The sequence below is a fragment of the Gossypium hirsutum genome, chromosome D03 (assembly GCF_007990345.1).
Source record: "Gossypium hirsutum isolate 1008001.06 chromosome D03, Gossypium_hirsutum_v2.1, whole genome shotgun sequence".
Lineage (NCBI taxonomy): Eukaryota > Viridiplantae > Streptophyta > Magnoliopsida > Malvales > Malvaceae > Gossypium > Gossypium hirsutum.
Genome location: NC_053439.1, coordinates 50558179 through 50584105, shown reverse-complemented (window position 1 = coordinate 50584105; position 25927 = coordinate 50558179). Strand labels below are relative to the sequence as shown.

General features: G+C 35.6%; 3 protein-coding genes across 9 annotated transcripts; all 3 read left to right on the top strand.

The window, feature by feature from the left end:
- The first annotated feature begins 1708 nt into the window (after positions 1 to 1708).
- On the top strand, positions 1709 to 13067 carry LOC107927076 (E3 ubiquitin-protein ligase listerin). 4 transcript variants are annotated; one of them, XM_041090443.1, is made up of 17 exons: positions 1709 to 2017; positions 2134 to 2257; positions 2339 to 2401; positions 2623 to 2700; positions 3239 to 3330; positions 3820 to 3922; positions 4128 to 4280; positions 4840 to 5498; positions 5624 to 6077; positions 6724 to 7250; positions 7736 to 8459; positions 8893 to 9601; positions 9954 to 10996; positions 11093 to 11551; positions 11943 to 12173; positions 12258 to 12682; positions 12842 to 13067. In XM_041090443.1, exons 1-16 carry the CDS (start codon positions 1962 to 1964, stop codon positions 12483 to 12485), a joined length of 5703 nt encoding a protein of 1900 aa, XP_040946377.1. In that variant the 5' UTR covers positions 1709 to 1961; the 3' UTR covers positions 12486 to 12682; positions 12842 to 13067. The 4 variants fall into 4 exon arrangements, with proteins under 4 accessions (XP_040946377.1, XP_040946378.1, XP_040946375.1 ...); XM_041090444.1 differs by having other exon boundaries at positions 1713 to 2017; positions 12258 to 12743; XM_041090441.1 differs by having other exon boundaries at positions 1713 to 2017; positions 7736 to 8465.
- Positions 13068 to 15923: 2856 nt separating this feature from the next.
- Positions 15924 to 18550, top strand: LOC107927120 (U2 small nuclear ribonucleoprotein B'' 2). The gene is made up of 5 exons (XM_016858117.2): positions 15924 to 16137; positions 16421 to 16593; positions 17068 to 17161; positions 17773 to 17855; positions 18056 to 18550. The coding sequence occupies exons 1-5, from the start codon at positions 16065 to 16067 to the stop codon at positions 18329 to 18331; spliced, it is 699 nt and encodes a 232-aa protein (XP_016713606.1). The 5' UTR covers positions 15924 to 16064; the 3' UTR covers positions 18332 to 18550.
- A 1122-nt stretch (positions 18551 to 19672) lies between these two features.
- On the top strand, positions 19673 to 24425 carry LOC107927118 (F-box/LRR-repeat protein 3). Of its 4 annotated transcripts, none has more exons than XM_016858116.2 (8): positions 19673 to 20674; positions 21492 to 21617; positions 21955 to 22080; positions 22148 to 22541; positions 22648 to 22777; positions 23049 to 23343; positions 23437 to 23688; positions 24100 to 24425. In XM_016858116.2, the coding sequence occupies exons 1-8, from the start codon at positions 20012 to 20014 to the stop codon at positions 24103 to 24105; spliced, it is 1992 nt and encodes a 663-aa protein (XP_016713605.2). In that variant the 5' UTR covers positions 19673 to 20011; the 3' UTR covers positions 24106 to 24425. The 4 variants fall into 4 exon arrangements, with proteins under 4 accessions (XP_016713605.2, XP_040946374.1, XP_016713603.2 ...); XM_041090440.1 differs by having other exon boundaries at positions 19675 to 20674; positions 21955 to 22059; XM_016858114.2 differs by having other exon boundaries at positions 19681 to 20674; positions 24113 to 24425.
- Positions 24426 to 25927: the final 1502 nt, after the last annotated feature.

Sequence of the window (25927 nt, the reverse complement as noted above, 5' to 3'; positions counted from 1 at the left end):
AATTTTATAATTAGATTAGAATTAAAGATCTTTTTTTATTTTACCTATAGATTCAAACTTTATAATTAGATTAAGAGTGTTGATATAAGTGTACAATAATGAATGAGATAAAAAGGAGAATGTGATGGTACCAAAGAAGCTAATTTATCTTAGACAAACGAAGAGCTAGAAAAAAGAAAGGAGTAAGGAGGTTATGAAAGCAAAGGAGAGTGAGTGTGAGGATAAGTGCTTAAGATTACTGAGGGCCCAAGATCTTTTTCTCATCGTTCTTCTAAGCATTAATAAGGGAATGTCATGTGCTTGGTCGTGCCACATCATTGACAGTACGGGTAGTGGTCTGCTCATGTGGTTGATTAGGTGACAAGTTGGTTACTGCTCTGTCATTTCTTTAGTTGATGTAGTACGAGATTGTTATGCTTCAATGGTCTTTAATAGTTTCTTCTTGGTGGTAAGTGCATTCCCACTAAAAGTAGGTGATTTGATGAGTGAGACATGCGGGGTGCTTGGTGATAGGTGACAAACTAATTAGAAGCAATATATTATTCAAGAGATCTTTAAATGATGCTAGGTAAAGGGCAATCCATATATATCTTTCAAATAGCTTTTTGTAGTGCTATATGTCCAGAGAGTATATGAATAGAATAAGGAGTATTTCCTGATTTTACTTTTATATAACTTTACTCTATTTACTAAACTCTTAACATGTCAACAAGAAGAAGTAAATGAAAGTTTGTCTTTTTTTTTTCTTAATTTGATTATGAATTTTGTTTTAAGTTCATAATGATTAGATCAAGAAAGTTAGATAGTTATTTCAAATCCACATCTAACAAAACATGATTTTTTTTAAAGAAATTGATGTATTTTCACGTTTAGTTTACGGTTTATAAAAATTAATTATTTCAGAAATTTGATATCATTTTAAAGGTTTGAAGCCTTATTCTTATTTTAGAAGTACAATATGTCTCACCATTACACTTAATATTTGTTAATAAAATGTAAAATATACTTAAAAATAAATGATCAAATTATAAATACGCATCTATTTATCGTATAAATGATTTGGACTGAACTAACATGTACAAATTGATGGTTAAATAGAAAAGAATGTTATTAATAAGCTATTAATATTTTCAGGACTCAATTAGAATAAATTAAATTTAAGGGTTAGTTTGGAGTAGACCTGCTCATGGGTCGGGCCACTTGGCTCGCCCGAAAAGTGGGAGAGTTTAGGTAAAAATATAGGTTCGAAAAATAGATTTGGGCAAAAAAATAAGGTCGTTTAGAAAAGAAAGCCGGTACTTGGATAAGGCTTTTTTTTTGCTATTATTATTATTATTATTTCACTATTTTGCTACTATTTCAATATTAGAGGTATTTGATTGTTAAATTATACTATTTTAAGTTATACTATTTTAATCTTATTTAAATTTAATTTTAATTTGTTGGAAAACATTTATTTTAATATTTTTGATGTATTATATTTTTTTAAAAAATTATATAAAAAATTAATATGGGTCGGGCTTAGATTTTAATATTTTTATCTAAATCGGACTTGAATAAAAATTTAAACCTATTTTTCAGATTAGACCTAAGCCTAACAATTGGCCTAAAATTTTGATTGAGCTCGACGCAAACCCAGCCCGGTCCATGGGATATTTGATAAATTAATACAAAATATTAATGTAACCTTCCCGTGACCGCCTGAGTGAAGGTAAGGGCAGGTAAAATTGCCCCAAAATGAAAATTTTGATTTTACAAATAGCCAAAGGCAATATTGCAAGGTAGCTCCTCGTTCTTCTCCTCCTTCCCTTGTTTTTCCAGCAAGCAAAGGCACATTCACTTCCCCGCGCCGCCTTTGGATCTTTTGTTCTAATATCCCTCCTTCCTTTTTCACTCTCTCTGTGTAAACCCCTTCTCACGTCTACCCAACGGTGTCGTTTTTCCAATCTTAGTACGCCTGAATGGGGAGACAGAAGGGTGATGGAGCCAGGAGCAAGGCACGCCCTTCAAGCAGCAGGTTTCCTCTTTTCCTCTATTTTTCTAATTCAGTTCATTAATTCTCCATTTATTGAAACATTAAATCTCTTTCTTTAACCTATATGCTGCAATTTTTTGTTTACCTGTCGGCTGCAGCCTTGCGGCTTCTCTGTTGCCATCGAGTTCGGCTGCCGCTGCCGCTTCCGTTGGATTCGGAGGCTACGTCGGTAGCTCCCGCCTTGATTCCTCTCTCTCCACCGAAGATTCCAATCCTCTTTTGGTAAACGCTAAAATTTTTGTATCTTAATTAATGAAGTTACCAATTTATTCTTCCAGTTTGATGATTTGTTTGCAATTGCAGGATATAGATAGTGAAGTCGCACAACACTTAAAAAGGCTGGCACGGAAGGATCCTACTACCAAGGTAGGTTTTTTTTATTTTTTGCGTCAATATATGCGGCGAACTCCATAAACTTTTTGCATTTGACATGTCTTAGTTTTTCGGTCTTGATTACTGTGATCACCTTTTCCATTTGATAATCAATCGAGTAGATCTTCATGATCAAGGAAAGTCCTTCTTTGCTTAGTTATAACTTATAACCAGCTCAATTTACATGTAGTGACCAGCTTCTTGTTCATTAACAGCTTAAAGCTCTGGCATCCCTGTCTACTCTGCTCAAGCAAAAGTCTGGAAAGGAAATAGTACCAATCATTCCACAATGGGTATGATTTAATTCTTTGCTCTTTACTGGTCTTTGCAGATGCATCAACTGAGTCAGTTTTATATGAATTAAACACTGAAGTAGACTTTAAAAAGGTAGGTGGGGAAAAGCAGTGCCTAGAGAAAGATATTGACATGGAAAGAGAAATCATTTAAAAAGCTAGGGTTTATAATTTTCTAGTGTTGACATGATGAAAATTTTGATTGACTTTACCTTCATTGTGGGGAAAAACAAAGAAAGAAGAGGAACGCATGAAAGTGTTTCTGAAATTGGTCAGCAGATGCTGAAGTCTAAAATATTGGAACTGAAAACAAATTACTCCAAAATGTGATCTCACTAATCACACTGTGGAACTTGAAACTTTGGTATTGTTGAAATTAGACTCGATTCTTTGTTTGGCTTCTTTTGGATGTTAAAGGAAAAACAATTAAACCAAAATAATACTCACTGATGCCAATGGGTTTCATGTAAATTTCAAATTTTCAACCCTTAAACTTGGTTTAATATGTTTCAGTATTGCTGTTCTCTCCTTCATACAGGCATTTGAATACAAGAAGCTCTTGCTGGACTATAATCGAGAAGTTCGGCGAGCTACTCATGAAACAATGACTAATCTTGTCACTGCTGTCGGGTTCGAACTTCTTCCCTTCTCCCCCCCCCTCTTTTTTTGTATGGCCAGTGAATGTTATTTTCTTACCTTGTGTATGACAACTTCAATGGATACATTGTAGTGAAGGAGTAGTGAAGGATATCATCATAATATCAATCATTAAGGCTTGACTCAATGAATTCTGAAAGACAGAAATTTTGGTCTTCTTGTTGCTTAATTGTATGAATATCTTCTGTTTGATAATTTAGAAACAAATACAGGGCTCAAGCAATAATGTTTTGAAAATGATTTTCATTGAAGATTAGAACCCGATACAGTGATTCACATGTTATTTATTTTGAAAATTTATGCTTTTTGAGTTAGAAGAGGTGTGAAGTAAGGAAGATGACTTCCTTGTGAAGAGAAGCAAAGAAAAAGGAAGTCTTATTTTCTTTCACATCTCTTTAGTACAATCATTTGCCTGTTTTTTGTCATGCAATAAAGACTAGGTTCTTGGCATGTTTTTCTCAGGAGAGATTTGGCACCGCATTTGAAATCCTTGATGGGACCATGGTGGTTCTCTCAATTTGATCCCAGTTCTGAAGTTTCACAAGCTGCTAAGCATTCATTACAGGTTTGAATCAAATTCATGTTTTCTGGGGGTTCAATCTCCTTGGCATCCTATGAATTGTTAAACAGAAATTTAATGTAGCCCATGCATCGTGCATGTGGTGTAGTTGTAACTTTTTGAACATTTTAATATGGTAGGATGTGGTGGGTTTGGACAGGTAGTTTTATTTATTTATTTAATCATTGATTCATTTGGTTGTAAACAACAGGCTGCCTTCCCTGCTCAGGAAAAGAGATTAGATGCTTTAATCTTATGCACAACTGAGATTTTTATGTATTTGGAAGAAAATTTGAAGCTTACTCCACAAAATCTGTCTGACAAAGCTGTTGCTTTGGATGAGTTGCAAGAGATGCACCAGCAGGTATGCATAGATCTGTTTGGATATGCTTTTGTTAGGGACAAGTTTTCTACTCCATATTACTTATAACCTTTAAAGTTGCAATAGTTATGTCACCCTAACCTGTTCATTTTTCCTGTTAATTTTCTGCCTTGGCATTGCACTGGTAAGTAAAATATCACCTGCTTTTTTATTTTTTGGTTTTCCTTTTCTTGGTTGAGGGACATCACTTATTTGTGAAGAAGCATAACCATATATGTTTTTGAGGCTACCAAGTGGAAACACAAGGTGCATAATTTTTCTTAATCACTTCCAACACTCGCCAATCCTTGAAGATATCAGACAAAACATGCACATTATATGTTTATTTTTACATAAATGCTTGTATGAGTGTATCAAAATTATACGTACAGTTCATGCTCATGCATCTGTGTTTCTCAAACATAAATATGTACATATTTGACATATGCTGAATCACTATTGAAGAGCATAGGCATTAACAGCCTCTTATATTGCTGCTTGGGTTTCTTTGTATGTGTTCATGAAATATTTTGTAATTTTCCTCTTATCTCTTTAATATTAGGTGATATCTTCTTCATTGCTGGCTTTGGCAACACTTCTTGATGTTTTGGTCTCCGTGCAAATAGAAAGACCTGGTTTTGAAAATTTATCTGCCGAGCAAAAACGTGCTTCTAAGGCTAAGGCTACTGCAATTTCTTTTGCAGAAAAACTCTTCTCTGCTCATAAATATTTTCTAGAGTTTTTGAAGTCTCAAAGCCCTGCTGTTCGGTCAGCTACATACACAGTCTTAAAAAGTTTCATTAACCACATTCCTCAGGCTTTTGATGGGGGAAATATGAAAACTCTTGCTACAGCAATTCTTGGTGCTTTCCAGGAAAGAGATCCTGCTTGTCATTCTTCAATGTGGGATGCAATATTGTTATTTTCAAAGAGATTTCCTGACAGTTGGACTACCTTAAATGTTCAGAAATCCGTATTTAACCGGTTTTGGTCTTTTATAAGGAATGGATGCTTTGGATCTCAGCAAGTTTCTTATCCAGCACTGGTTCTATTCTTAGATTCTATTCCTTCTAAGGCCTTCTCAGGAGACAAATTTTTTCTTGATTTTTTCCATAACCTATGGGCTGGAAGGAATCCAGTTCATTCTCCAAATGTGGATCGACTAGCATTTTTCAGGGCATTTAAAGAGTGTTTTTTTTGGGGATTATGTAATGCTTCTAGGTACGAGTTACTTAAGTTTTTCCTTTGCAGTCCTTGTTTTTTAGCGGATAGGATGTTCTCAATTCTTGCCACTTGTATCATTTATTTTACTTAGAATGCTAACTCATGCTTTCTCAACTCACCAGATTTTGTGACAGTGTTGATTCTGTCTCTCATTTCCGGACCACCCTTATTAACGATATCCTTGTAAAGCTTCTATGGCAAGACTACCTATCATCTGTGAGCTCAAAAGACCAGGATAGTGATCAGCCTCTCAGTGGGAAGGCAACGGAAATGCAGAATATCAAGTACCCAATAAGTTATCTTCAGGAGTTGGGAAAATGCATTGTTGAAATTCTTTCTGGCATTTATTCACTGGAAGAGGACCTTCTCTCTTTGTTTTGTGCGGTGTTTCAAGAAGCTTGTGAGGGATTGTTTCAGCAAAAAGCAACGACAGAACAGCCAACACTGAATATAGAACCAATTATAAAATTTCTGTTCTTAGTGGATCAACATGCAAAGCAAGAGGGTGAATCTTGGCCTTTGTTGCATTTAGTAGGGCCAATGTTGGCCAAGTGTTTCCCATTGGTCAGATCACTTGTAAGTTACCATGGCATGAACACTATTTGTCAGATATACGTTGCTCAATTATGCTTACATGTGCTGCACTGCTATTTATGTAACTATGTGAATACATGTGGGATGGGATGGATGGCTATAAATTATAACTCCTTCCATGCTGTACATACATCTTAACTAGTTGTTTATGAAAAAACTACCTACTTATTGCTGCTGCTGGTAATTGTGTATGGGAAATCGTTTATATCTAGTGTTCTTTGTTAATGGAAACGAAATGACTTTTTGTTTACTTCCTTGTATCTTCGGTCCTTGAAGTATCTTTAGTTGTTTTAAAGAAATATCATTGTGAGCTGGATAAGAAATTAGTTTCTGTTTCTCTGGTAGCCTGGGCTTCATAAAATAGTGCCTTTATTATGATTTTCATTTCACTTGTTTTTCTGTTATCTCTACTTTTCACTTCTGAATATAAATGTCAAAATTGGAAATGACAAGTGAGGTTTCATCAGGAAGTTGAAATGACCAGATAAATTTTAATTTAGCTGGGATACCAGTCCAGAGTCTCCTTTTTCCTGCTCTGCAGCAGTCCTTCACCTCTTTCTTGATAATTCTAAGTCATCTAAACATGCTTTTATTTGAACATTCACATCTGGATTTTCCTCCGCAACAGGATTCAGCAGATGGTGCAAGGCTACTATCCATTTCAGTTTCAATATTTGGAGCCCGAAAGGTACTCCAAGCAATTTTTTCCAACAACAATGCACCTTTTTGTGGTCCTCCCTGTGAAAAGGACAGTGAAATGAAGCTGGAGTATTTTCTTCAAGTTTACAAGGAAACATTCATTCCTTGGTGTTTGCGTGGACATAATTGTACTACCAGTGCTCGACTAGATCTGTTGCTTGCATTGCTTGATGATGAGTGTTTCTCCGAGCAGTGGCATGCTATTATTACATATGCCATTGACTTGGTAAATTCTAAGATTGACTCGGGCTCCATGGACTCAAATCACTTAGCAGTGTTGGGAATGCTTTTTGACAAAGCAAGAAATGAGATTAGGATAAGGAAAGTGGGAGAAGATTCTTTTCATCCGCCGGGTTCTCTCCCAGATCATTGGCATCATGAGCTTCTTGAAGCAACTGCTGTTTCTGTTGCCTTTTCCCTTCCTCCTTTTGGAACTTCTGATGCACAGTTTGTGTGGTATGTGATAGCAAAAGCATGATCTGTTTTACCCTCTGCAATTTAAATTACAGGAAGTAATGTGCAAGTATCAATATTACCCAGAAGACTATTAATGTTTTAACCCCCCCCCCAAAAAAAAAAAAAAACCCTAGTAGAATACTACAAGTAAAATTGTGCCTTAACAACTAGCCATGTGTTTTATTGTTCATAATACAATAGTACAGCATTGCATATCATGACATTTGTCAATGATTGACATGACCTGTTATATTTCTTGGAAAATCATAGCAGTTTGTCATTTGCTTTCTTGAATATCCTTGAAACAAAATAATGATTTTGGGGATGTAGGGGACCTAAATTCTAGCTCATACAATGACAAAGAATAGGCTAATTATTTGTTAAATGTGAAGAATTGTCTCTCATATTGAATCCATTTATGTTTTTGCTGACCTATTCATTTATATTTCTGTGCTTTGACCCCTTGTTGTTTGTACCGTCTGTAGTTCTGTTCTTGGGGGTGCAACCGAAGGCAATCTAGATTCATTTGTCTCTAGGAAGTCAATGACCCTGATATTCCGGGAAGTTTTGAGAAAGCTAGTTTCTTTTATTCTGGATTCATCTTTCAGTTCTGTTAAGCAGGCAAGTGCTTTGTTTGATTCTGAAGAGAATTGCCTTGGATTAGACAGCAAGAATACTGCAAATGTGGTCGATATGGCTCGTTTTGCTCTTCAAATAGTTGAGGGTAGTTTCTTTTGCTTAAGGGCACTTGATGAAGAAAGCGGCTTGGTTTCAAGTATTTCAGCAGCTGTGTTTATTATTGACTGGGAGTATAGGATAAGTGTAGCAGTAGAGGATGCTCTAGATGATGAGTCAAGGAAAAAGATTAAGGCACGGATGGATATTTGTGAATCAGCACATGGTTATCTATCCAATATCAGCAATTTGTGGAAAAGATTCAGCGGAGATGTGAGAAAAGGAATAAGGAGTATCTTGATTTGCACTATTAGACTTGCTATCTTCAGGGAAGATAAACTAGACAACAAAAAGTTTGCGGCTTTGTGCTGCATGATGATGACAGATGTGCTTGAGCATCTTTGTCAGGATCAGTATGAGGAACAAAACCTGTTGGATCATCTTCTAAGCAAGGGTGATATGTGGCCTTGGTGGATCACACCTGACTTGAATTCCATGGAAGGACTGTCTAAATCAGATACTGAAGGAATCTATGTGAGTGTGAGTGGTGTTATATCCCTAACTGTTCTTGCTGACATAATTCCTCTCTCTCTCTCTCTCCATATATATATAAAGGCATACATATACATGATCTGATACATGTTAAAATGTCATTAATTGCCCCTTTTATGATGCAAGCATCTCTTTTAAATTTATAGCAACAATTTAACTGTAGTAGGATGGTTTGAAAGTGCCTTGTGTTTGTTATTTGATGTCTTTATTGGTTGTTCCACTGTCTTAAGTGGTCTGTAGAAAACTAGTACACTGCTTTTAGTGAAACTATACTGACACGCAAGAATCTCATATTCATATAATTGATGTTTTTAGTGTGTGCTTCTGTTTGTATGAGTGGTTTATTGAATTTATACAATTTGCAATTTCTCAAGTATATGGTAACTAAAAAATTGCAAATGTTTGTTGGATGCAGGCATATGGTAACTACAAGTTTGTTTCTTTAATTGATAAACTTATTTATAAACTTGGGTTGCATAAAGTCATTGCTTGTGATGACCTGGACATTTTACCATTATCAACCAAGGATTCAGCAAATACCAAGGTTACTTCTCGAGCTTGGGTTGCTGCTGAAGTACTGTGCACATGGAAGTGGCCAGAAGGAAGTGCTGCAACCTCTTTCTTACCTCAACTAGTCTCGTTTGCCAAGAGCAGAAATTATTCTTCATATGGAAGCATCTTGGATTCCATTTTCAGCATTTTATTTGATGGTGCTCTCATTTATGGTGAAAACTGTTCACAGAGTTTGCTTCATGCATGGCCTACTTTAGGTGAAGATATGGAGGATATTGAAGAGCCCTTTTTGAGAGCTCTTGTATCTTTCCTTTTCACATTGTTAAAAGAAAATATTTGGGGTCCAGAAAAGGCTATGGCTCTGTTTCAGCTTCTAGTAGATAAACTCTTTGTAGGTGAAGCAGTAAACTCAAATTGTTTGAGGATACTTCCTTCAATTTTATGTGTTCTTGTACCAACTTTATGTCAAAGAAGTATCAGGTCCAGTGAATGTACTAATAAGGATGGTAAACCTGATCCGCTCAATGAAAATCAGATGCAGGATGCCGTCAAAAGCTGGATCCAGAGGATTCTACTATTTCCACCTTTGGTCACATGGCAAACTGGACAAGGTACGCATGCCCTTTTTATAATTTATATCCAGTTAATTTTACGGCATAAGACCAATTGCTCTTAGGTCATAACGATACCTGATTCAGTATCTTGTTTCACTTTTGATGCATGTGCATTGCAACTTACACAAAGACAAGCTCCTTGTAAGAATTTGTTTCCATTAAATAGGTCTTGATCATTTTTAGTTGCTTATGCTTGTTGGTGGACCTTATTCCCTTCACTTTTTATATCTGCATGATTTGGTTGAAATAGGTTATTTCTACTTTAAGTTGTGTCCTCCTCACTTTTTCTTTTCTTTTCTCTCTCTTCGATTTTTTTATTCATTGATTTTCTTTTTGGGTGTTGCAATAGATATGGAAGAATGGTTCCACTTGGTCTTTTCATGTTACCCTTTAAAGGCTACTGGAGGTAATGAAATAATGAAACTGGATAGAGACATTGATCATGAGGAGAGAGTTCTCTTACTGAATTTATTTCGGAAGCAGAGGAATGAAAGTGGTAGATCAATTGCTGCTAATCAGTTGCCAGTGGTACAAATCTTGCTGTCAAAGCTAATGGTTATTTGTCTGGGCTATTGCTGGAGAGAATTTGATGAAGAAGATTGGGAGTTTCTATTTTTCCACCTAAGATGCTGGATTGAATCAGCAGTGTTGGTGATGGAGGAAGTTGCTGAAAATGTGAACGAAATAGTCACTGAACACTCTTCTTCTGATAACGCTGATCTTATTCATAAAAAACTTGAAGAGAGTGTGTTGATTTCTGACAATTCTCTTATAAATATCAGTAAAAATTCCATCTTCTCATTTTCTTTCCTTTGTGGGCTTTTGGAACTCCAACCAACAGAAGACACGGATAATTTGAACCCCTTAAGAACAGAAAGATGGGATCCAATTAAAAACCAGATTCTAGAAAGCATTCTCCGCCTGTTCTTTTCCACTGGCATTGCTGAGGCAATAGCTGGTTCTTATTCTTTTGAGGCTGCATCTATTATATCAGCTTCTCGATTTTATCATAGGTCTTTCTGGGAATCGGTTGCATCAAGTGTACTCAGATCTCCTCCACATACTAGAGATGAAGCAGCGAAATCAATCAAACTCTGGGGACTAAGCAAAGGGCCTATTTCCTCTTTGTATGCCATCCTATTTTCTTCGAGGCCAATGCCATCTTTGCAGCTTGCTGCCTTTGCTGTTTTGTCAACAGAACCTGTTTCTAAGTTGGCTGTCTTTGGTGAAGGAATTGCACCTTGCTTGGAAGTTGATTCAAATACCTACCAGGAGTCTATTAATCTTGATCTTTCACCAGAAGAGAATATCCATTTGACAAAAGAATTATCTTACATAATTGAGAAGTTACCTTATGATGTTCTTGATATGGATTTAGTGGCAGAGCAGCGGGTATATTTGCTTTATGTACAAAAATTTGCTGAAAATATTTGTCCATTTTCCTTTTGATATAATGATATATACTTTTTTTATATATATCTTTTGCAGGTACATCTATTCCTTGCTTGGTCTTTATTGTTATCCCATTTGTCATCATTACCTTCATTATCAAATCCAAGGGAGAGACTGGTACAATATATTCAGAATTCTGCTAATCCACTGGTACTAGATTGCCTGTTCCAGCATCTGCTTTCCGACTTATCATTAATGCATGTTCTAAAGAAGAAAGATGGGGAGCTTCCGAATGTTATATCAGAAGCTGCAACTGCAGCCAAATGCTCCATCACGTCAGGGTCCGTATTGTTTTCTGTGGAATCACTTTGGCCTATTGATCCTGTGAAAATGGCTGCATTTGCTGGAGCGATATATGGCCTTATGCTTCGTTTGCTTCCTGCTTATGTGTGGGGATGGTTTAGTGATTTACGTGATCGTTCTACTTCATCAATGATTGAATCTTTTACTAGAACATGGTGCAGTCCTCCTTTGGTTGCTAACGAGCTCTCCCTGGTGTGTATCTTTATCTAAAATGTCTCTATTTCTAATGAGCAAAGTAATTGTTAAAAAATATAGCAACCCTCTTACACCACTCATTGAATTTTAAATATTTTTGATGACTTTTTTGGAAAATGAGTGATGTTGGAATTACTGGATCAATTGCCATCAAATGACAAATGCATGCTTTAGCATCCTTCTACTTTAAACTAGATGGAAACTGACTTGTAGGCAACCACTTATCGTAACAAATGAAGTTTATTGTTTCCTGACCAACTTGCCCTCTGAAGCACTTTTGTTTGAATTTTTTCAAATACTTGACTTGAACCTGAAGAGGAAGAGCTAGAAAAGAAAATTGATCAGGTTCAGAATTAGGTAGTTTTGACTAGTTTCTTCTGCTATGCAGATAAAAACAGCGAATTTTGCTGATGAGAACTTTTCAGTAAGTGTGAGCAAATCAGCAAATGAGGTTGTTGCTACCTATACAAAAGATGAGACAGGAATGGATCTCATTATTCGTCTTCCTGCGTCTTACCCATTACGGCCTGTAGATGTTGATTGTATGAGGAGCCTAGGGATAAGTGAAGTGAAGCAGAGGAAGTGGTTAATGTCTATGATGATGTTTGTTCGTAATCAGGTAACTTAGCTACTATCTAATATTTTAATTGCATTCTTTTTTTTTTTCTTTTTTTCCCTGAGATGCACTTCATTTGTGATGCAGAATGGAGCTTTAGCTGAAGCCATACGAGTATGGAAGCGTAATTTTGACAAGGAATTTGAAGGTGTTGAGGAGTGCCCTATATGTTACAGTGTTATCCACACTGTGAACCACAGCCTTCCTCGTCTTGCTTGCAAGACTTGCAAGCACAAATTTCATGCAGCGTGCCTCTACAAGTGGTTCTCGACTTCTCACAAATCTTCGTGCCCCTTATGCCAGTCTCCGTTCTAACCTTGAAGTCAATTTTGAGTTAATGGTTTTTTGTGGCATTTTTGCTCCCTGGATATGTGATGTGCACTTCATTTGCAAAAAGGAAGTGAATTATGCTCACGGCTTAGGGCCTTCAATCATGTGATCTGGTGTGCAAAGATGAACATGGTCGATATTAGTTCAGACTAGAGCTCAGGGGGGTGTACATGGAATGACAGGCAAGCTCTCTCTCACACTCCCCCTCTCTCAGATACACATGGTACACACATGCGCACGCAGGTGATCTCCTGCCCAAGATGAGCACAATTGGAGTGATGATCCTTTTTCTTTTCACTTTGTTTTCATTGGTACATTACTTGATTGCATTTCACTTGCAGGTTTCGTAGGTTTGCTGAATCAAGTTGGCTTCTGTTGTCGAGCATTTTTGGTGATTTTCACCTGATATATAACATATACATGTTACATATATGAGGATTTAGTCTCCGTATATCAACTGCTATTAAATCATAAATAGGAAAGTAGGAAATCACAAGATTTTGATATTGGATATGATCATTTATTTTCTTGTCAAGGGAAAAGAAAATCAGGTGATGTCGTGTCGTACATCAGTTGATGATAATGTAACTTTATAGGTCCATGATGTAGCCGAGAGGACGCAAAAATATGAAGGGATCCTACAAGTTTTGAATGGGTGATACTATTACTAGGAAACTTCAGCCGGAAGCAGTAATGGCAAACACAACAGTTGCCGCCTGCCTCATCTAAACTGTATATGTAACCGAGGAGGGCAAATTAAAACGGGAATAAATGTACAGGGACATTTTGCACTTGGCAGTCTTGACGAAGCTGTTTTTCCTACAGCGGTTGAGCCAGAGCTTGTCATCATGCATCATGGACCTAAAGCCCCTCACCTGCAAAACAATTATATATATTTGAGAATAATACTATTTAGGAACCATAATAAAATAGTATTACATTAACATGGCACGATAAATGAAAGAAATTCAATGGAGGAAAAAGATGAATTGACAAATAACTACAGCAAAGGTTTAGAAACGATCTTAATTTTGTCATATTATCAAATCAACTCAATAATAAACTTTAGTCAGTCAATAAATTATGGGACCAAATCTAAGAGACCCATCATCACTGTCAAGAACTCGAGATTCCTTACGACGATGCATGAAAAGTAAAGGTCCAAATGTCTTATCTTCCTCATTATTTTAGAATCCAATTTTGATAATCCCATTACGGATGAAAATTGGAACACGACTGAAAGAACAGAGAGTTGCCAAGTCTACCTTTCAGAGCTTTGATCTCGATTAAGCCGTTTGACTTTTTTTAGGTCAATTAATTGTAGGAGTCAACTTATCTTATATAAAAGACTTTTGATCGAGTAAATTGCTTAAATTGCTGTCTCTTCACTTCACTAGAAGATTCATCGAGATGTGAGAAATAATTTTGTAGTCATTTAAGTTATATCCAACCACCACTAAACTTGTCCGACATCTCACCCAACAGTTATTGCCAAATTTGCCTTCAATCCTTAATGTGCGACATACTCATAATGATTGCTTTATTAGTAAATGAAGTTGTGATATCACACCCTCAAGTGTAATAGTATATTGGCTCCACAGAAGATGGAATGAGTGTGCTTCGAGTCTCCATCTCTTCAAAAAAGCATTGATAAGTGCATATACCAATTTAGTCCCACTAAGTATATAAGATGCGTATAAGAACCTCGCCTCATTCAAGTATCACTCTATAATGTATGATGTTTTCACACTTAAATTATGTATATATGTTTCAATAATGTGATCTATGTCCTAATTGTGTAAATATAAAACAAAAAAAATACTAAATAAATTTCAACAAATTAATAAATGCTATTAACAAAATAAAAATATAATAATATTTTCTTACCAATAATAATAGATGTAGGAAATGTGTTTATGATTTAGACGAACCAATAGCATTGGTATTTTTAAAAACTGTAACATTTGTTTAATTAATTTATTCAATATACAAATAACTTATTTAACAAAGAAATAAGTTTATATTTTATAATATTATTAAAATACCACTTTAGTTAACATAAATTTACAATTTATTTAATATAAAAATGTCGTTAAATATAATATAGTAACTAAACCCTATAATAATTTATGCTAACCATAAAACCTATTATCAAAAAATTTAAACACATTAAAAAATAAATTACTTATATTACTTTAGAAATTTGAGATGATGAAAATAGAATAAAAACACAGAATTAATTACTAATATTTGGTAATTAAAAGGAAAATATTTAGAAATTTATTTAAAGATTGAGATTGAAATTTGAGATAGAATTGAGTAAGAATGGATGAAAATGAGTAAGAATAAAATGAAATTGAAAGAGTTTTATATAGGGGAAGGTCAAACGCTAACATTACTGTTTCTTTATTTTTTAAAATTTAAATTTAATTTATCGTTGGTTCAACGGTTAGAAAATATATCAATCTAGATTTTTAACCATTGTGATCCAACTGTTCCTCTTTTTTTTTTTACCGTTGAATTCAATGGTTACAAAATTGAACAACTTAGATTTTGTAATCCTTGTGATCTTACAGTCACGAGAGGGAGGTTGGTTTTGTTGCGGTGTCACGCAAGCAAAAACAACCTATTTCCATAAATTTACCTAAAACCAGCTTAAAATCCTAATTTTATTTCAAAAACGACATTTTTGCATATAAATCTACAACACATTTCTAGCTTATAGCCTACTACTATTAGCATAAACCCTAAAAGCAACAACAATTTAATCTTTTGTTTGAATGTAAGATCATTTTTATGTTGATTGAATCTTAGCTCGATAAGTATGGGTATTGTTGTCAATGCAGGAGGATGCGAGTTTAAGTGTACTGAAACACATTATCCTCTTATTTTATGGTTTGGGGAGTAAGGGTGAAGCCTGAAAATTTTTTTAGGGGAGCAGAATTAAATTGTAATTTTTACAATAGTAAAAATGTAATTCCATTATTTTAATAGTCTATATCTTTATAATTTTTAAAGAATTAGATCAAATTATTATCATTTTTAGGGGGACCAAAGTACAATTATACCTTTACTAATTTAAAATTTTAAAAATTTCAAAGAGCCTAAATGGAAAATTTTCTATTTTAGGAGACCTGGCCCCTGCCAGCCCGATTGATTTCGCCCCTGTTAGGGAGGGACTATGAGTAGTTCTAGGTATTGTCTTAAAAAGTGAAATATTATTAGAACCTTAAAATATAATGAGATAGTTAAAAAAATATTTTTATTACAATAAATTCTCAAAAAAATATGTGAATTAAACAGCAAAAATTAATTGCTGCTATTGATTATTATTATTATTAAGCATTTGTAGGTCCATGAAACAGATCCAAATTCCAAAGCCCAAGAAAATTGGATAAATGTAGGCCGCCATTAAGTTTAAGAATCTATGTAGGGGCTCCCTAACCCTTAAGCAGCCCAATCAATGGCTTATCACTCCAAGTCTCTGAACTCGAACTCTTTTTCTTCTTCTTCGCCCCAACCAAATTGAAAACTTCAGTTTGAGATTCTGCAAATCAAGCGAAAATGCTAACAGCGGATATACCTCCCAATCAAACTATTTACATCAAGAACCTCAACGAGAAGATCAAAAAAGAAGGTAATCCGCCCTCGGCCTCTCTTATTTCTCTCAACTTCTTTGTTTGGTTGCTGAGAATTAAAAGAAAAAAAGAGAGAAAATCACACCAACAGCCCACCATTTTAACTCTCAACTTTATCTTGCTTCAAGCAGCTGTACTTTTTAGATGGAAAGCATAAGTTTTGTTATTTTAGGGTATAACAACATCCCCCCTTTTGTAGGGTTTAAGTTTAACCCTAACGGTGCCCTTTTTACTAGAACATTGAACAAGGATTGATTTTCCCATTTCTTCCTTTTTTTTCAGAATTAAAGAGATCCCTTTATGCTTTATTTTCTCAATATGGAAGGATTTTGGATGTCGTTGCCTTGAAGACGCCTAAGCTTCGTGGACAAGCATGGGTTGTGTTTGATGAATTGACTTCCGCTAGTAACGCCTTCCGTCAGATGCAAAATTTCCCATTTTATGATAAACCTATGGTGAGTACCTTAATATGTTGCGACTTTAAATGCTTTAAATATCAAAATCGAAGCCAACAATGTCTCTTTTATTTCGATTTTTAATGATGTTTGTGTTGCATTTGTTTTGTGATTTCACTGTTACCGTATACCCACTGATTGAAATCTGTTTTGTACTAATGTTGTTGGAGTTATTTTATTATTTTCTGAGAACCCATTTTGCTGAAATTTTAGGAGCCATTTTATTTTTTCCTATATAAATTAGGACTATTGTTCCTTCTGCAACCATGGAAGACTTTTGCTACTCATCAATAACACCATTTGCAGCTTGAACCAAACTTGCTTTATTCTGCGGGTGGCTGCTTGAACCAAACTTACTTTATTCTAGGCATCACTTTTGATTGCAATCAATTTCTTTTTCCGGGCTTAATTTATATGCAGCTTTAGTTGTAATGATTCTTAGGTTTGATTGACTGTATGATTAATTTGGTGCAGCGGATACAATATGCGAAGACAAAGTCAGATTGTATCGCCAAAAATGATGGAAGCTTTGTTCCCAGAGAAAAGAAGAAGAAGCAAGAAGAAAAAGGTGACAACCTTGCATTTTAGTTCTTTGAATTGCTATATGCATAATGCATAGACTTAAAGAAAATGGTTTCTCCTGTATTTCATTTTGTTATCATGTGAATGTAATTATTGCAATTAACGTGTTTATATTTTTCATCATTAGTCTGCTGTCCTTTTGACCATAAGAAAAACAGGAGGTGTAATAGAAGATAGTTTTTAAATGCATGGTGCCTTTTTGGTTAGAAGTTAGAACTTGGATGTTTTAGTTTTCTCTTCTTTTTTTTTTTAGTTACACATTTCTGTATGAGTACCAATTTGTTAATTTCTGTGGGGGATAAATGCCTTCACTGAAACATTGGGTTCTTGTTTAATGGTGCTATTCTGGGGCCAGATATTTTAACTTTTGGATTTGCTGTTTGTAAAGAAATTTGCTAAAACTTTAAAGGAAGACAAAGGACAGTCTATATAGAGTTTTTTTTTTTTTAGGGAGGGGGGGGGCAGGGAACTTAAATTTTGCATCTTCCTCTGGTTTTCTAACTAATGTTCATCCAATATGTAAACTACTTATCTTTTGGTTTAGTTTAACTGCTTTAATATTTGGTGACATCCTCTGATACGCAATTAAATTTTCAGCTGAAAGGAAGCGTCGTGCAGAGGAAGCACAGCAATCTGCAATGCCGAATGGCACAGGTTTTCAAAATAATGGTGGTCCAAAGGTACTTCGTGGAACTATTTCCTATTTGATTGTTGCCTATGGGATTTGCAGCTCTTGTGTTTCGGTTGCTGTGCTTCGATAGTATATTATTCATGCCTTTACTTCTTTTTGGGGTGCTCTTTTACACCAAAAGGGATTGAGTTTGCTGACATGCTATTTGTCTATGCCTCATCATAAAAACTCTTATCCTATTATGTGTAGGCTCCTCTCCATCATGGAAACCTGAATGCTGAGCAGGCCGCACCAAACAATATTCTGTTCATACAGAATTTGCCTCACGAGACAACAAGCATGATGCTGCAGCTGCTTTTCGAACAGTACCCTGGGTTCAGGGAAGTTAGAATGGTTGAAGCAAAGCCAGGTATTGCATTTGTAGAGTACGAAGATGAGGAGCAGTCTTCTACAGCAATGCAGAACCTTCAGGGTTTCAAAATTGCTCCTCAATATCCTATGGCCATCACTTTTGCTAAGAAGTAACCTACCCTTGTGTCAGTGATGCTTTATTTTTCGCCTTGGTATAACTTTGTTTGGGTACGCTTTATCATATTTAGTGAGTGCAAAGATTAATGCATACCATATTACCATGGTCATGTAGATCTGAAAGAAACTAATGCCGGCAGACTTATCTCTTGTGATGTTTCAAAATAGTTAACCAAGTTAGATGATTATATGATCAGAGACTGCATTTTCTGATAACTTTTAGAATTCCTGCAAGTATGTCAGTCTAAGAGTTAATATAATCTGCAGTTTTATTATGGTTCGTACATACATAATCATGACTTCATTCATGGTTAATAACTCAACGGTGGGATGAAAGCTGGATTTGTGGTGCTAGTTCCCACTTACATGCATGCATGTATGCATAATCATGACTTCATTCACAGTTGGATGGAAGCTGGATTAGTGGTTTAAATTCTTAGTCATACATACATAGATACATGCATGCAGTCATGTGCATTCAAGCATACCTAGGGACATACAAACAGAACAGTGGGATGAAAGATGGATTTGTGGGGGGTGAGTTTCTAGTCCCACCACCACCCAGGGAAGGCATCAACTTGGAACTAATTGTTTTCCCCATTAGGAATGTGGTGACCCTATAAGAAGAGTGATGGGCGTCATGTGATTGGGTTAGGGAGGGTCTTGATAAAGATATTCTATAATTATACAATATGAAAAGAAAAAAAAAGGGTTTGAAAAAGAAAGATGATGATGATATGTGGGTTGCACTAAGAAAGTCATGGTTTGGGTTGGGGTTAGAGTACAATTTTTGTACACAGACTGAAACGTGGCATAATCATCAACCAAAAATGAAAACGTACATGTTTGTGGTACGTTTATTATTATTTTTAGGGTCTGGTTGAGGGAGGCGGACTTTTCAAACAAGGCCGTACTAAAACATGTGCACTCACCAGCCCTTTGAATTCAATCTGTCCTTCCTCATATGTTTACTTCCCAGGATGATGACTCCTCTCTATCTTCTATCATTGTTATCAGCAACGTCACCCCCTTTCCTTTTTCCCAAAACGCCCCTCCACCCTCTCTTTCAGTAAACCCAATAATTTAATATTTTAAACTGAAATCGAAGCAATTTCTGATTTTGGTCCCTATTATATTCAATTTGTGATTTAGTTTATTATATTCCAACATTAGTTCTTAAGAAGAAATGAATTTAGTATTTTACTGAAATAATTAAGGGTGATAGTTATTTAGATTATTCCAAAAGTTCAAGATGAATTATGTTAAATTAAAGAAACTATTATTTATTCTTTTGTAATTTTAAAATATAAATGAATAGATGTAGCATAACACTCAATAAGAAGGTAATTGTAGGCCTTATATTAAAAAAAATCATATTCATTGAATAAAAAGAGCAAGGGTGATTTGGTCACTCAATATATATTTGACAAAGTCTGGAAGCCTAATATAGTAATTCCAGCATCTAGATGCCATTGCCAACCCAAGTTCCCTCCGCCCCCAGCTGACACTACTGTTCTCTGTTAACAGTTACCTCAGAATCTCAGGAAACCCACCATCCCCTTTTCCACTTTTAAATCCCATAAAATCATCATTTTTATACCAGTTCTCCATACCCACCCTTCCCATGGTCTTCTCCTTTCCTTTCCCAAGCCTTTGACGAGCTGTTCTTTTACTCCCATGAAAACCCAGAGCAAAAGACGACCCCAACCACTTTCACCTGATTCTTCACCCAATCCCTTTGATATATTAACAGAAGAGATTGTATGCAAAATCCTTGACCACCTCCACAACGACCCTTTTGCCACAAAAGCCTTCTCCCTCACAAGCAAGGCCTTTTACTTCATAGAGTCTCGACACCGGAGGATTCTCAAGCCTCTACGCCCCGAGCTCCTCCCCAGGATTTTTCATCGATACCCTTTTGTTTCCCATCTCGATCTCTCCATGTGTCCGCGAGTTGACGACAACACGCTGAACGTCATATCCTCTACCTGGAAAGCTACTTTGCAATCTATTAATCTGTCAAGATCAAGGTTTTTCACGAATGCCGGGTTATCGAGCTTGTTCGTTAATTGTTCGGGCCTGGTTGAGGTTGACTTGTGCAACGCCACGCAGTTGACTGACTTGGCCGCATCAGCAATTGCAGAGGCGAAGAATTTGGAGAGGTTGAGCTTGGCGAGGTGCAAGTCGATAACTGATATGGGGATCGGCTGTATAGCTGTTGGGTGTAGAAAGTTGACGTCCCTTTGCTTGAAATGGTGCTTGCGTGTTGGTGATTTGGGTGTGGAATTGATTGCTCTCAAGTGTAAACAGATTAGGAGCTTGGATCTCTCCTATTTACCAGTAAGTTCAACGAAACCATCATAATCAACACCGTCAATATGTGTGTATTTTATGACTATAGAAATAGCCTGTTTTGACCTGCTGGGCCTGCTATGTGCTTTATGCAATTTAATGGGGCATGTTTTGCTTCTCTTTCTAGGGTATATGTCTTGTCACAGTTATACCTTTTTCTTTCTTCCACTAAGAGGTGAATGCTTGGTTGAATAGTGATTAATGTGTTAATTTGAAGTTTTTGTTGTTATTATTTTCTTGATTGGCCCTCTTATGCTACCCAGTCTTGGTCAATTTTTCAGCTTCTGTTAATTTCTATGGACCAGTTATGGCATCTGTTTTTTGATGTGTAGTTATGCATCAGTGTTAAGTTGTTTAAACTAATTCATCGTTTCTTCAATGATCATTCATTGGTTGAGAAAATGATGTTTGAGATTGTTGACCACTCACCTGTCATAAATATTAGACCTTTTTGGATAAGCCAACACCTTTACTGGGATGACAATGGTCCTACAAGTTTTCTTAGTTCTCTGTTTCAATATAAATTGTGTCTATCATTTAAAGGAGAAAAAAGAAAGAGAAGACATTGATTTTTGACACTGATAGTGACAAAAGTTTCTGTAGCAAGCCTAGATGTAATTTTGCTTGATGTAATTTCTTTAGCACGTCATTCATCATCTCTCATGTATGTTATGGCTATTAGAGTCTACCCTTCTGTTTGATTTTAACGCATGATAGCTGTTTCTTTCTTTTCTTGGTTCTTGGTTAGAGAATGCACAATTAGATGAGAAGTTTTCATGAAAACTCGTATGTTTTTGTACCACAGATCACAGAGAAGAGCCTCAACTCTGTTCTTCAACTCCAACATCTTGAAGATCTTGTTTTAGAGGGATGCCATGGCATTGATGATGACGGCCTTTCAACACTTGATCAAAGTTGCAAGTCACTAAAGGTATGTTTTCCTTTTTGTTACTTTAGAAATGGTAGGCTGTTGAAGCTGCCTAGGATTATTACCTGCAGATATAACTATCGTAAGAACATCTAGGAGACTTGCCAGCATTTGAAATAAATCTTCTTTTAATAGAATATAGTTTCTTTTATTGTGTTGAATTCTAATTCCAAGATTGAAGTTCCGTTAAGCAATAATCATATGCATACCTACCATGTTGAAATGTAGGAATCCAATTAATACTAGGATTTTTGAAGTTATATTCATTTTGTCAGACCATTGAATCAGTTCCACAAAGAATAAATTGAGTGATGGTTTCTCCAAATTGGATATTTTACAGATGCTTAATTTGTCAAACTGTCAAAATGTTACTCACACGGGCTTGTCATATCTGATAAATGGTACTGAACAACTACAGCAGATCATATTGGCATATGGCTCTTCAGTAAGTCCAAAACTCCCTAAGGTAATTCCCTGTTAATTCTATATTAATCCTTTGGCTCATTGCTTATGTATGTCTGATGATGTTTCAGGTTACCTCTGATCTGGTCAAATGCTTGAATGCTTATTCAAAGCTGCAATCAATTAAATTAGATGGTTGTACTGTTACTTGGTCTGGGATCAAAGCCATGGCAAGTTTGAATGCCCCAGTCAAGGAACTGAGCCTCAGTAAATGCTTAGGACTGACAGATGATGGACTCTCTTTCCTTGTCCAGTCACACAAAGATCTGAGGAAACTGGACATCACCTGCTGTCGTAAAATAACTTATACCTCTATAGACATCATAACAAATTCATGCACCTCCCTTACTTCTCTCAGGATGGAATCTTGTAGCTTGATTCCAAAGGAAGCCTTCGTTTTGATTGGAGCACGTTGCTCGTTTTTGGAAGAGCTGGATGCCACAGATAATGAAATCGATGACGAAGGTTTTAACTTGACCATAATCTGTTTTATGCTCTCTCATGCAGGTTTGAAGTCCATCTCGAGATGTTCAAAACTTGACCATAATCTGTTTTATGTTCTCTCATGTAGGCTTGAAGTCCATCTCGAGATGTTCAAAACTATCTATTTTGAAGTTAGGGATATGCTCTAACATATCGGATGAAGGCCTTGCAAAAGTTGGAAGTTCTTGCTCAATGCTCAAGGAGGTTGATTTGTACAGGTTTGCAACTTTCCTATAATATTTACACTTTTCATACTAGCCAGAAATGACTACCGTACGAATGTGCGTCTAATTGAGCACCTTAATCTCTATGGCCATTCAGCACTCCCTTAGCATCAACTTTAATAATGACAGAGATAGTTCAAACCACAAAATGTTCCTATTGTCAAGCTGAGGGTTCTGAGGGTCTAAAAGACATTAGGTGTGCCCTTATGCAAAGAACATGGTATCTCTTTTCCTGTGTTGATCTTGTTGTCTTTCTCTTATTCAGGTCCGTGGCAATAAGTGATGAGGGCATTGCTGCCATTGGTGAAGGTTGTCCTGCACTTGAGATGATCAATATAGCTTATAATGATAAAATTACAGATAATTCATTAATATCATTGTCAAAATGTCGGTTGTTAAAAGCACTTGAGATTCGTGGATGCCTTGGTGTCTCATCAATTGGTCTATCAGCCATTGCTGTGGGATGTAAGCAACTTACAGTGCTTGACATAAAGAAGTGCTTCAATATTAATGATAATGGAATGCTTCCACTTGCTCAATTTTCCCAAAATCTGAAGCAGGTAATCTACATTCTTAAATTAATCTTCTTGTAGATTGGTACATTACAGTGAAATATCGGAACTAATAGTGTTGTTCACTTCCTTTCATTGCAGATAAACTTGTCATATTGTTCGGTTACAGATGTTGGGCTTGTAGCACTAGCTAGCATCAGTCGCCTACAGAACATGACAATCTTGCATTTGGCTGGTTTGACTCCAAATGGCCTGGCAGCAGCTCTGTTGGCATGTCGAGCATTAACAAAAGTGAAACTCCATGCATCCTTTAGACCATTACTTCCTCAATCCATCCTTGGATACATGGAAGCCCATGGGTGTGTCTTTCACTGGAGGGACAAAGCATTTCAGGTATGTTATTATTCACATCTAAAAGGAAACCATGATTTTTCAGGGATTTGAACTTCTTTAAGAGGAAATGTAGTTTGCTATGTGAATTTGTATATAGATAAGCATGCTTCCCATGTTCTTTCATTAGATTCTTGGCAAATATTCAGCATGCTAGGGGGAGTCATGCTGTGCTTTCCAAGTATTCTGATTTTGACACATGCAGTTCTGCTATATAATTATGTTTCCACGTTACATAATGCCTATTTTAAAAACTTGGGATTATCAAATTTTGACCTGTAAAACTATTAGTTGCCCTGCATGTTCTGGGACAAATGCAAGGAAGAACCCTCGAAAGTTACACCTTGAAATTTGTAGTCTATCTTAAACAAAATTACTGCTAACATGAGAATTGATGGAAGTAAAATTTATGAGGTATGATTGACAGAAGGAAATGGATCCCAAGGGATGGAAGCTGCACTTTGGAAGGAGCAGCAGTGAAGTTCCATAGTTGCAGAGTTTGTTTCTTGTGTTGATCAACATCTTGTATTGTCTATGAAATCTTCCCTTCCTGAAGGAAAGAAAATAGGGTGATTTGATGTAATTATTTCAACTGAATGTAGTTGGCATCTTTGTTTGCATTATAACTTTGGAGTGCCAGAAATTGGTAGAACTTGAAGAGGTTTCTGCTCGAGTTGTTTGACTGTCAGGGGTCACTCTCACACTATCCTAATAACAAAATTGAAAAATTGTATTTATTACAAATATTTTTTATTGGTATTGGATCAGAACCTGACCCTCAGCCTGGGATGTGTACTGTTAAAAAGGAAGTTGTTGGCTCAGTCAAATCGCCTCTCCCCGGTCTTCATCTAATTAAAGAAAGCTTTTCGGATCATGCCCCTGAATTTTTTTTTCAGTTTGGTTTTGGAATTTTGTCCCTGGAAACTTGACACCCTTTTTTTTTTAAATTTAGTTTCTAAATTTGGATTTAACCATGTATTTTAAAGTTATGTCACAAAATCTCTTAATTTAAAAAAGAATAAAACTTTTTTTTATAAATTTTAATTTTTTAGATTTTATATAATTCTTAGAAAAAATAAGTGATAATATAACACAATCTAAAATTACTACCTTATCATAAGGATCAAATTAGATTAAATATTAAACTGGAAAAAGTTGAAAGTTGAAATGTTGAGTTATTTCCACCCAAAGAAATTAATTAAGCTGAATTGAGTTGGTGTTAATAGGGAAATGTGGAGACATGTAAATGATAAAATAAAATAAAAAAGTATCCAAGGCAACGGAAGGGCTAGGAAAACTTCAAAAGCTTTACCAGTAACATTGAGTTCTGCAAATATAACAAAAAAGCATCGAAAAAAATTCTCTCATTCGAATTTAAATTTAGTATAATTATTTAGCGCTGGAAAATCATTAAAGAAAAGGGAAATACAAGCCAATTAAGTCTTTAATTCGATTGGTATGGGCATTGTTAATATGATAAGACGTGAGTTCAAATGCGCAGAAGTGTAGTATCCTCCTATTTATGAGTTGGAGAGAGACTATGGGTAATTTTAGACATTGCGTTAAAAAGAACAGATATGACCAGAACTTATAATGAAATTATTTAGAAAAAGCAAAAGAAAATACGATAAATGTATTTTACATAATTGGGTTTCAAAAGGTTAGGGTTAGACATTGGTACACCAAATGATTTTAATGTTATAAATACATACATGTTTAGTTGGAAACTTTTGTAAGCATCGGCACGTAGGTTCCAGAATTCAGATTCAAGTGGTAGTATCGAGTTTCTTAATTACTGTTATTGAAAAATGACCCAATCTAATCCATTCCTCAAAAGAAATTTTTATGTGATCTCTATCTTCCGAAATTTTTACTTCCGGATAACATTTGTTTGCAGTTATTCTAGAATAAGAGCTCCCCAGGTAGGGACAAAAACAGCTTCACCTAATAAAATTGATTCCAACAGCTGTTTGGATAGGAACGTGGACTTTCTTGATATTTTCCTTCTCTTTTTTCTTTTTTCATTTTTTTTGGGGGTTCAAAAGGCACATAGAGCTGCCCTTTCTACACGCTAATGATGCTTCTTCTAGAATCTAGGTTATATGTTTAAAAAAAAGAAAGGTCAATTTCTTGTTTTAGTCCCTTTGGTATGCTTAAACTTAGGGTTTAGGTCCTATACTTTAATATGATATGATTTAATCTTTTTTATAATATCTTAATTAGTTCAAATAATTAGCACTTT

What these genes read in the sequence shown, in the direction of transcription:
- LOC107927076 (XM_041090441.1), top strand. Translation starts at nt 1,962, where the DNA reads ATGGGGAGACAGAAGGGTGATGGAGCCAGGAGCAAGGCACGCCCTTCA. An exon ending in CTGCTAAGCATTCATTACAG is followed by an intron (nt 3,923 to 4,127) that starts GTTTGAATCAAA and finishes TGTAAACAACAG; the next exon opens with GCTGCCTTCCCTGCTCAGGA. An exon ending in TGCAAGAGATGCACCAGCAG is followed by an intron (nt 4,281 to 4,839) that starts GTATGCATAGAT and finishes CTTTAATATTAG; the next exon opens with GTGATATCTTCTTCATTGCT.
- LOC107927120 (XM_016858117.2), top strand. Translation starts at nt 16,065, where the DNA reads ATGCTAACAGCGGATATACCTCCCAATCAAACTATTTACATCAAGAAC. An exon ending in CGAGAAGATCAAAAAAGAAG is followed by an intron (nt 16,138 to 16,420) that starts GTAATCCGCCCT and finishes CTTTTTTTTCAG; the next exon opens with AATTAAAGAGATCCCTTTAT. An exon ending in CATTTTATGATAAACCTATG is followed by an intron (nt 16,594 to 17,067) that starts GTGAGTACCTTA and finishes AATTTGGTGCAG; the next exon opens with CGGATACAATATGCGAAGAC.
- LOC107927118 (XM_016858114.2), top strand. Translation starts at nt 20,012, where the DNA reads ATGAAAACCCAGAGCAAAAGACGACCCCAACCACTTTCACCTGATTCT. An exon ending in TGGATCTCTCCTATTTACCA is followed by an intron (nt 20,675 to 21,491) that starts GTAAGTTCAACG and finishes TTTGTACCACAG; the next exon opens with ATCACAGAGAAGAGCCTCAA. An exon ending in TTTCCCAAAATCTGAAGCAG is followed by an intron (nt 23,344 to 23,436) that starts GTAATCTACATT and finishes CTTTCATTGCAG; the next exon opens with ATAAACTTGTCATATTGTTC.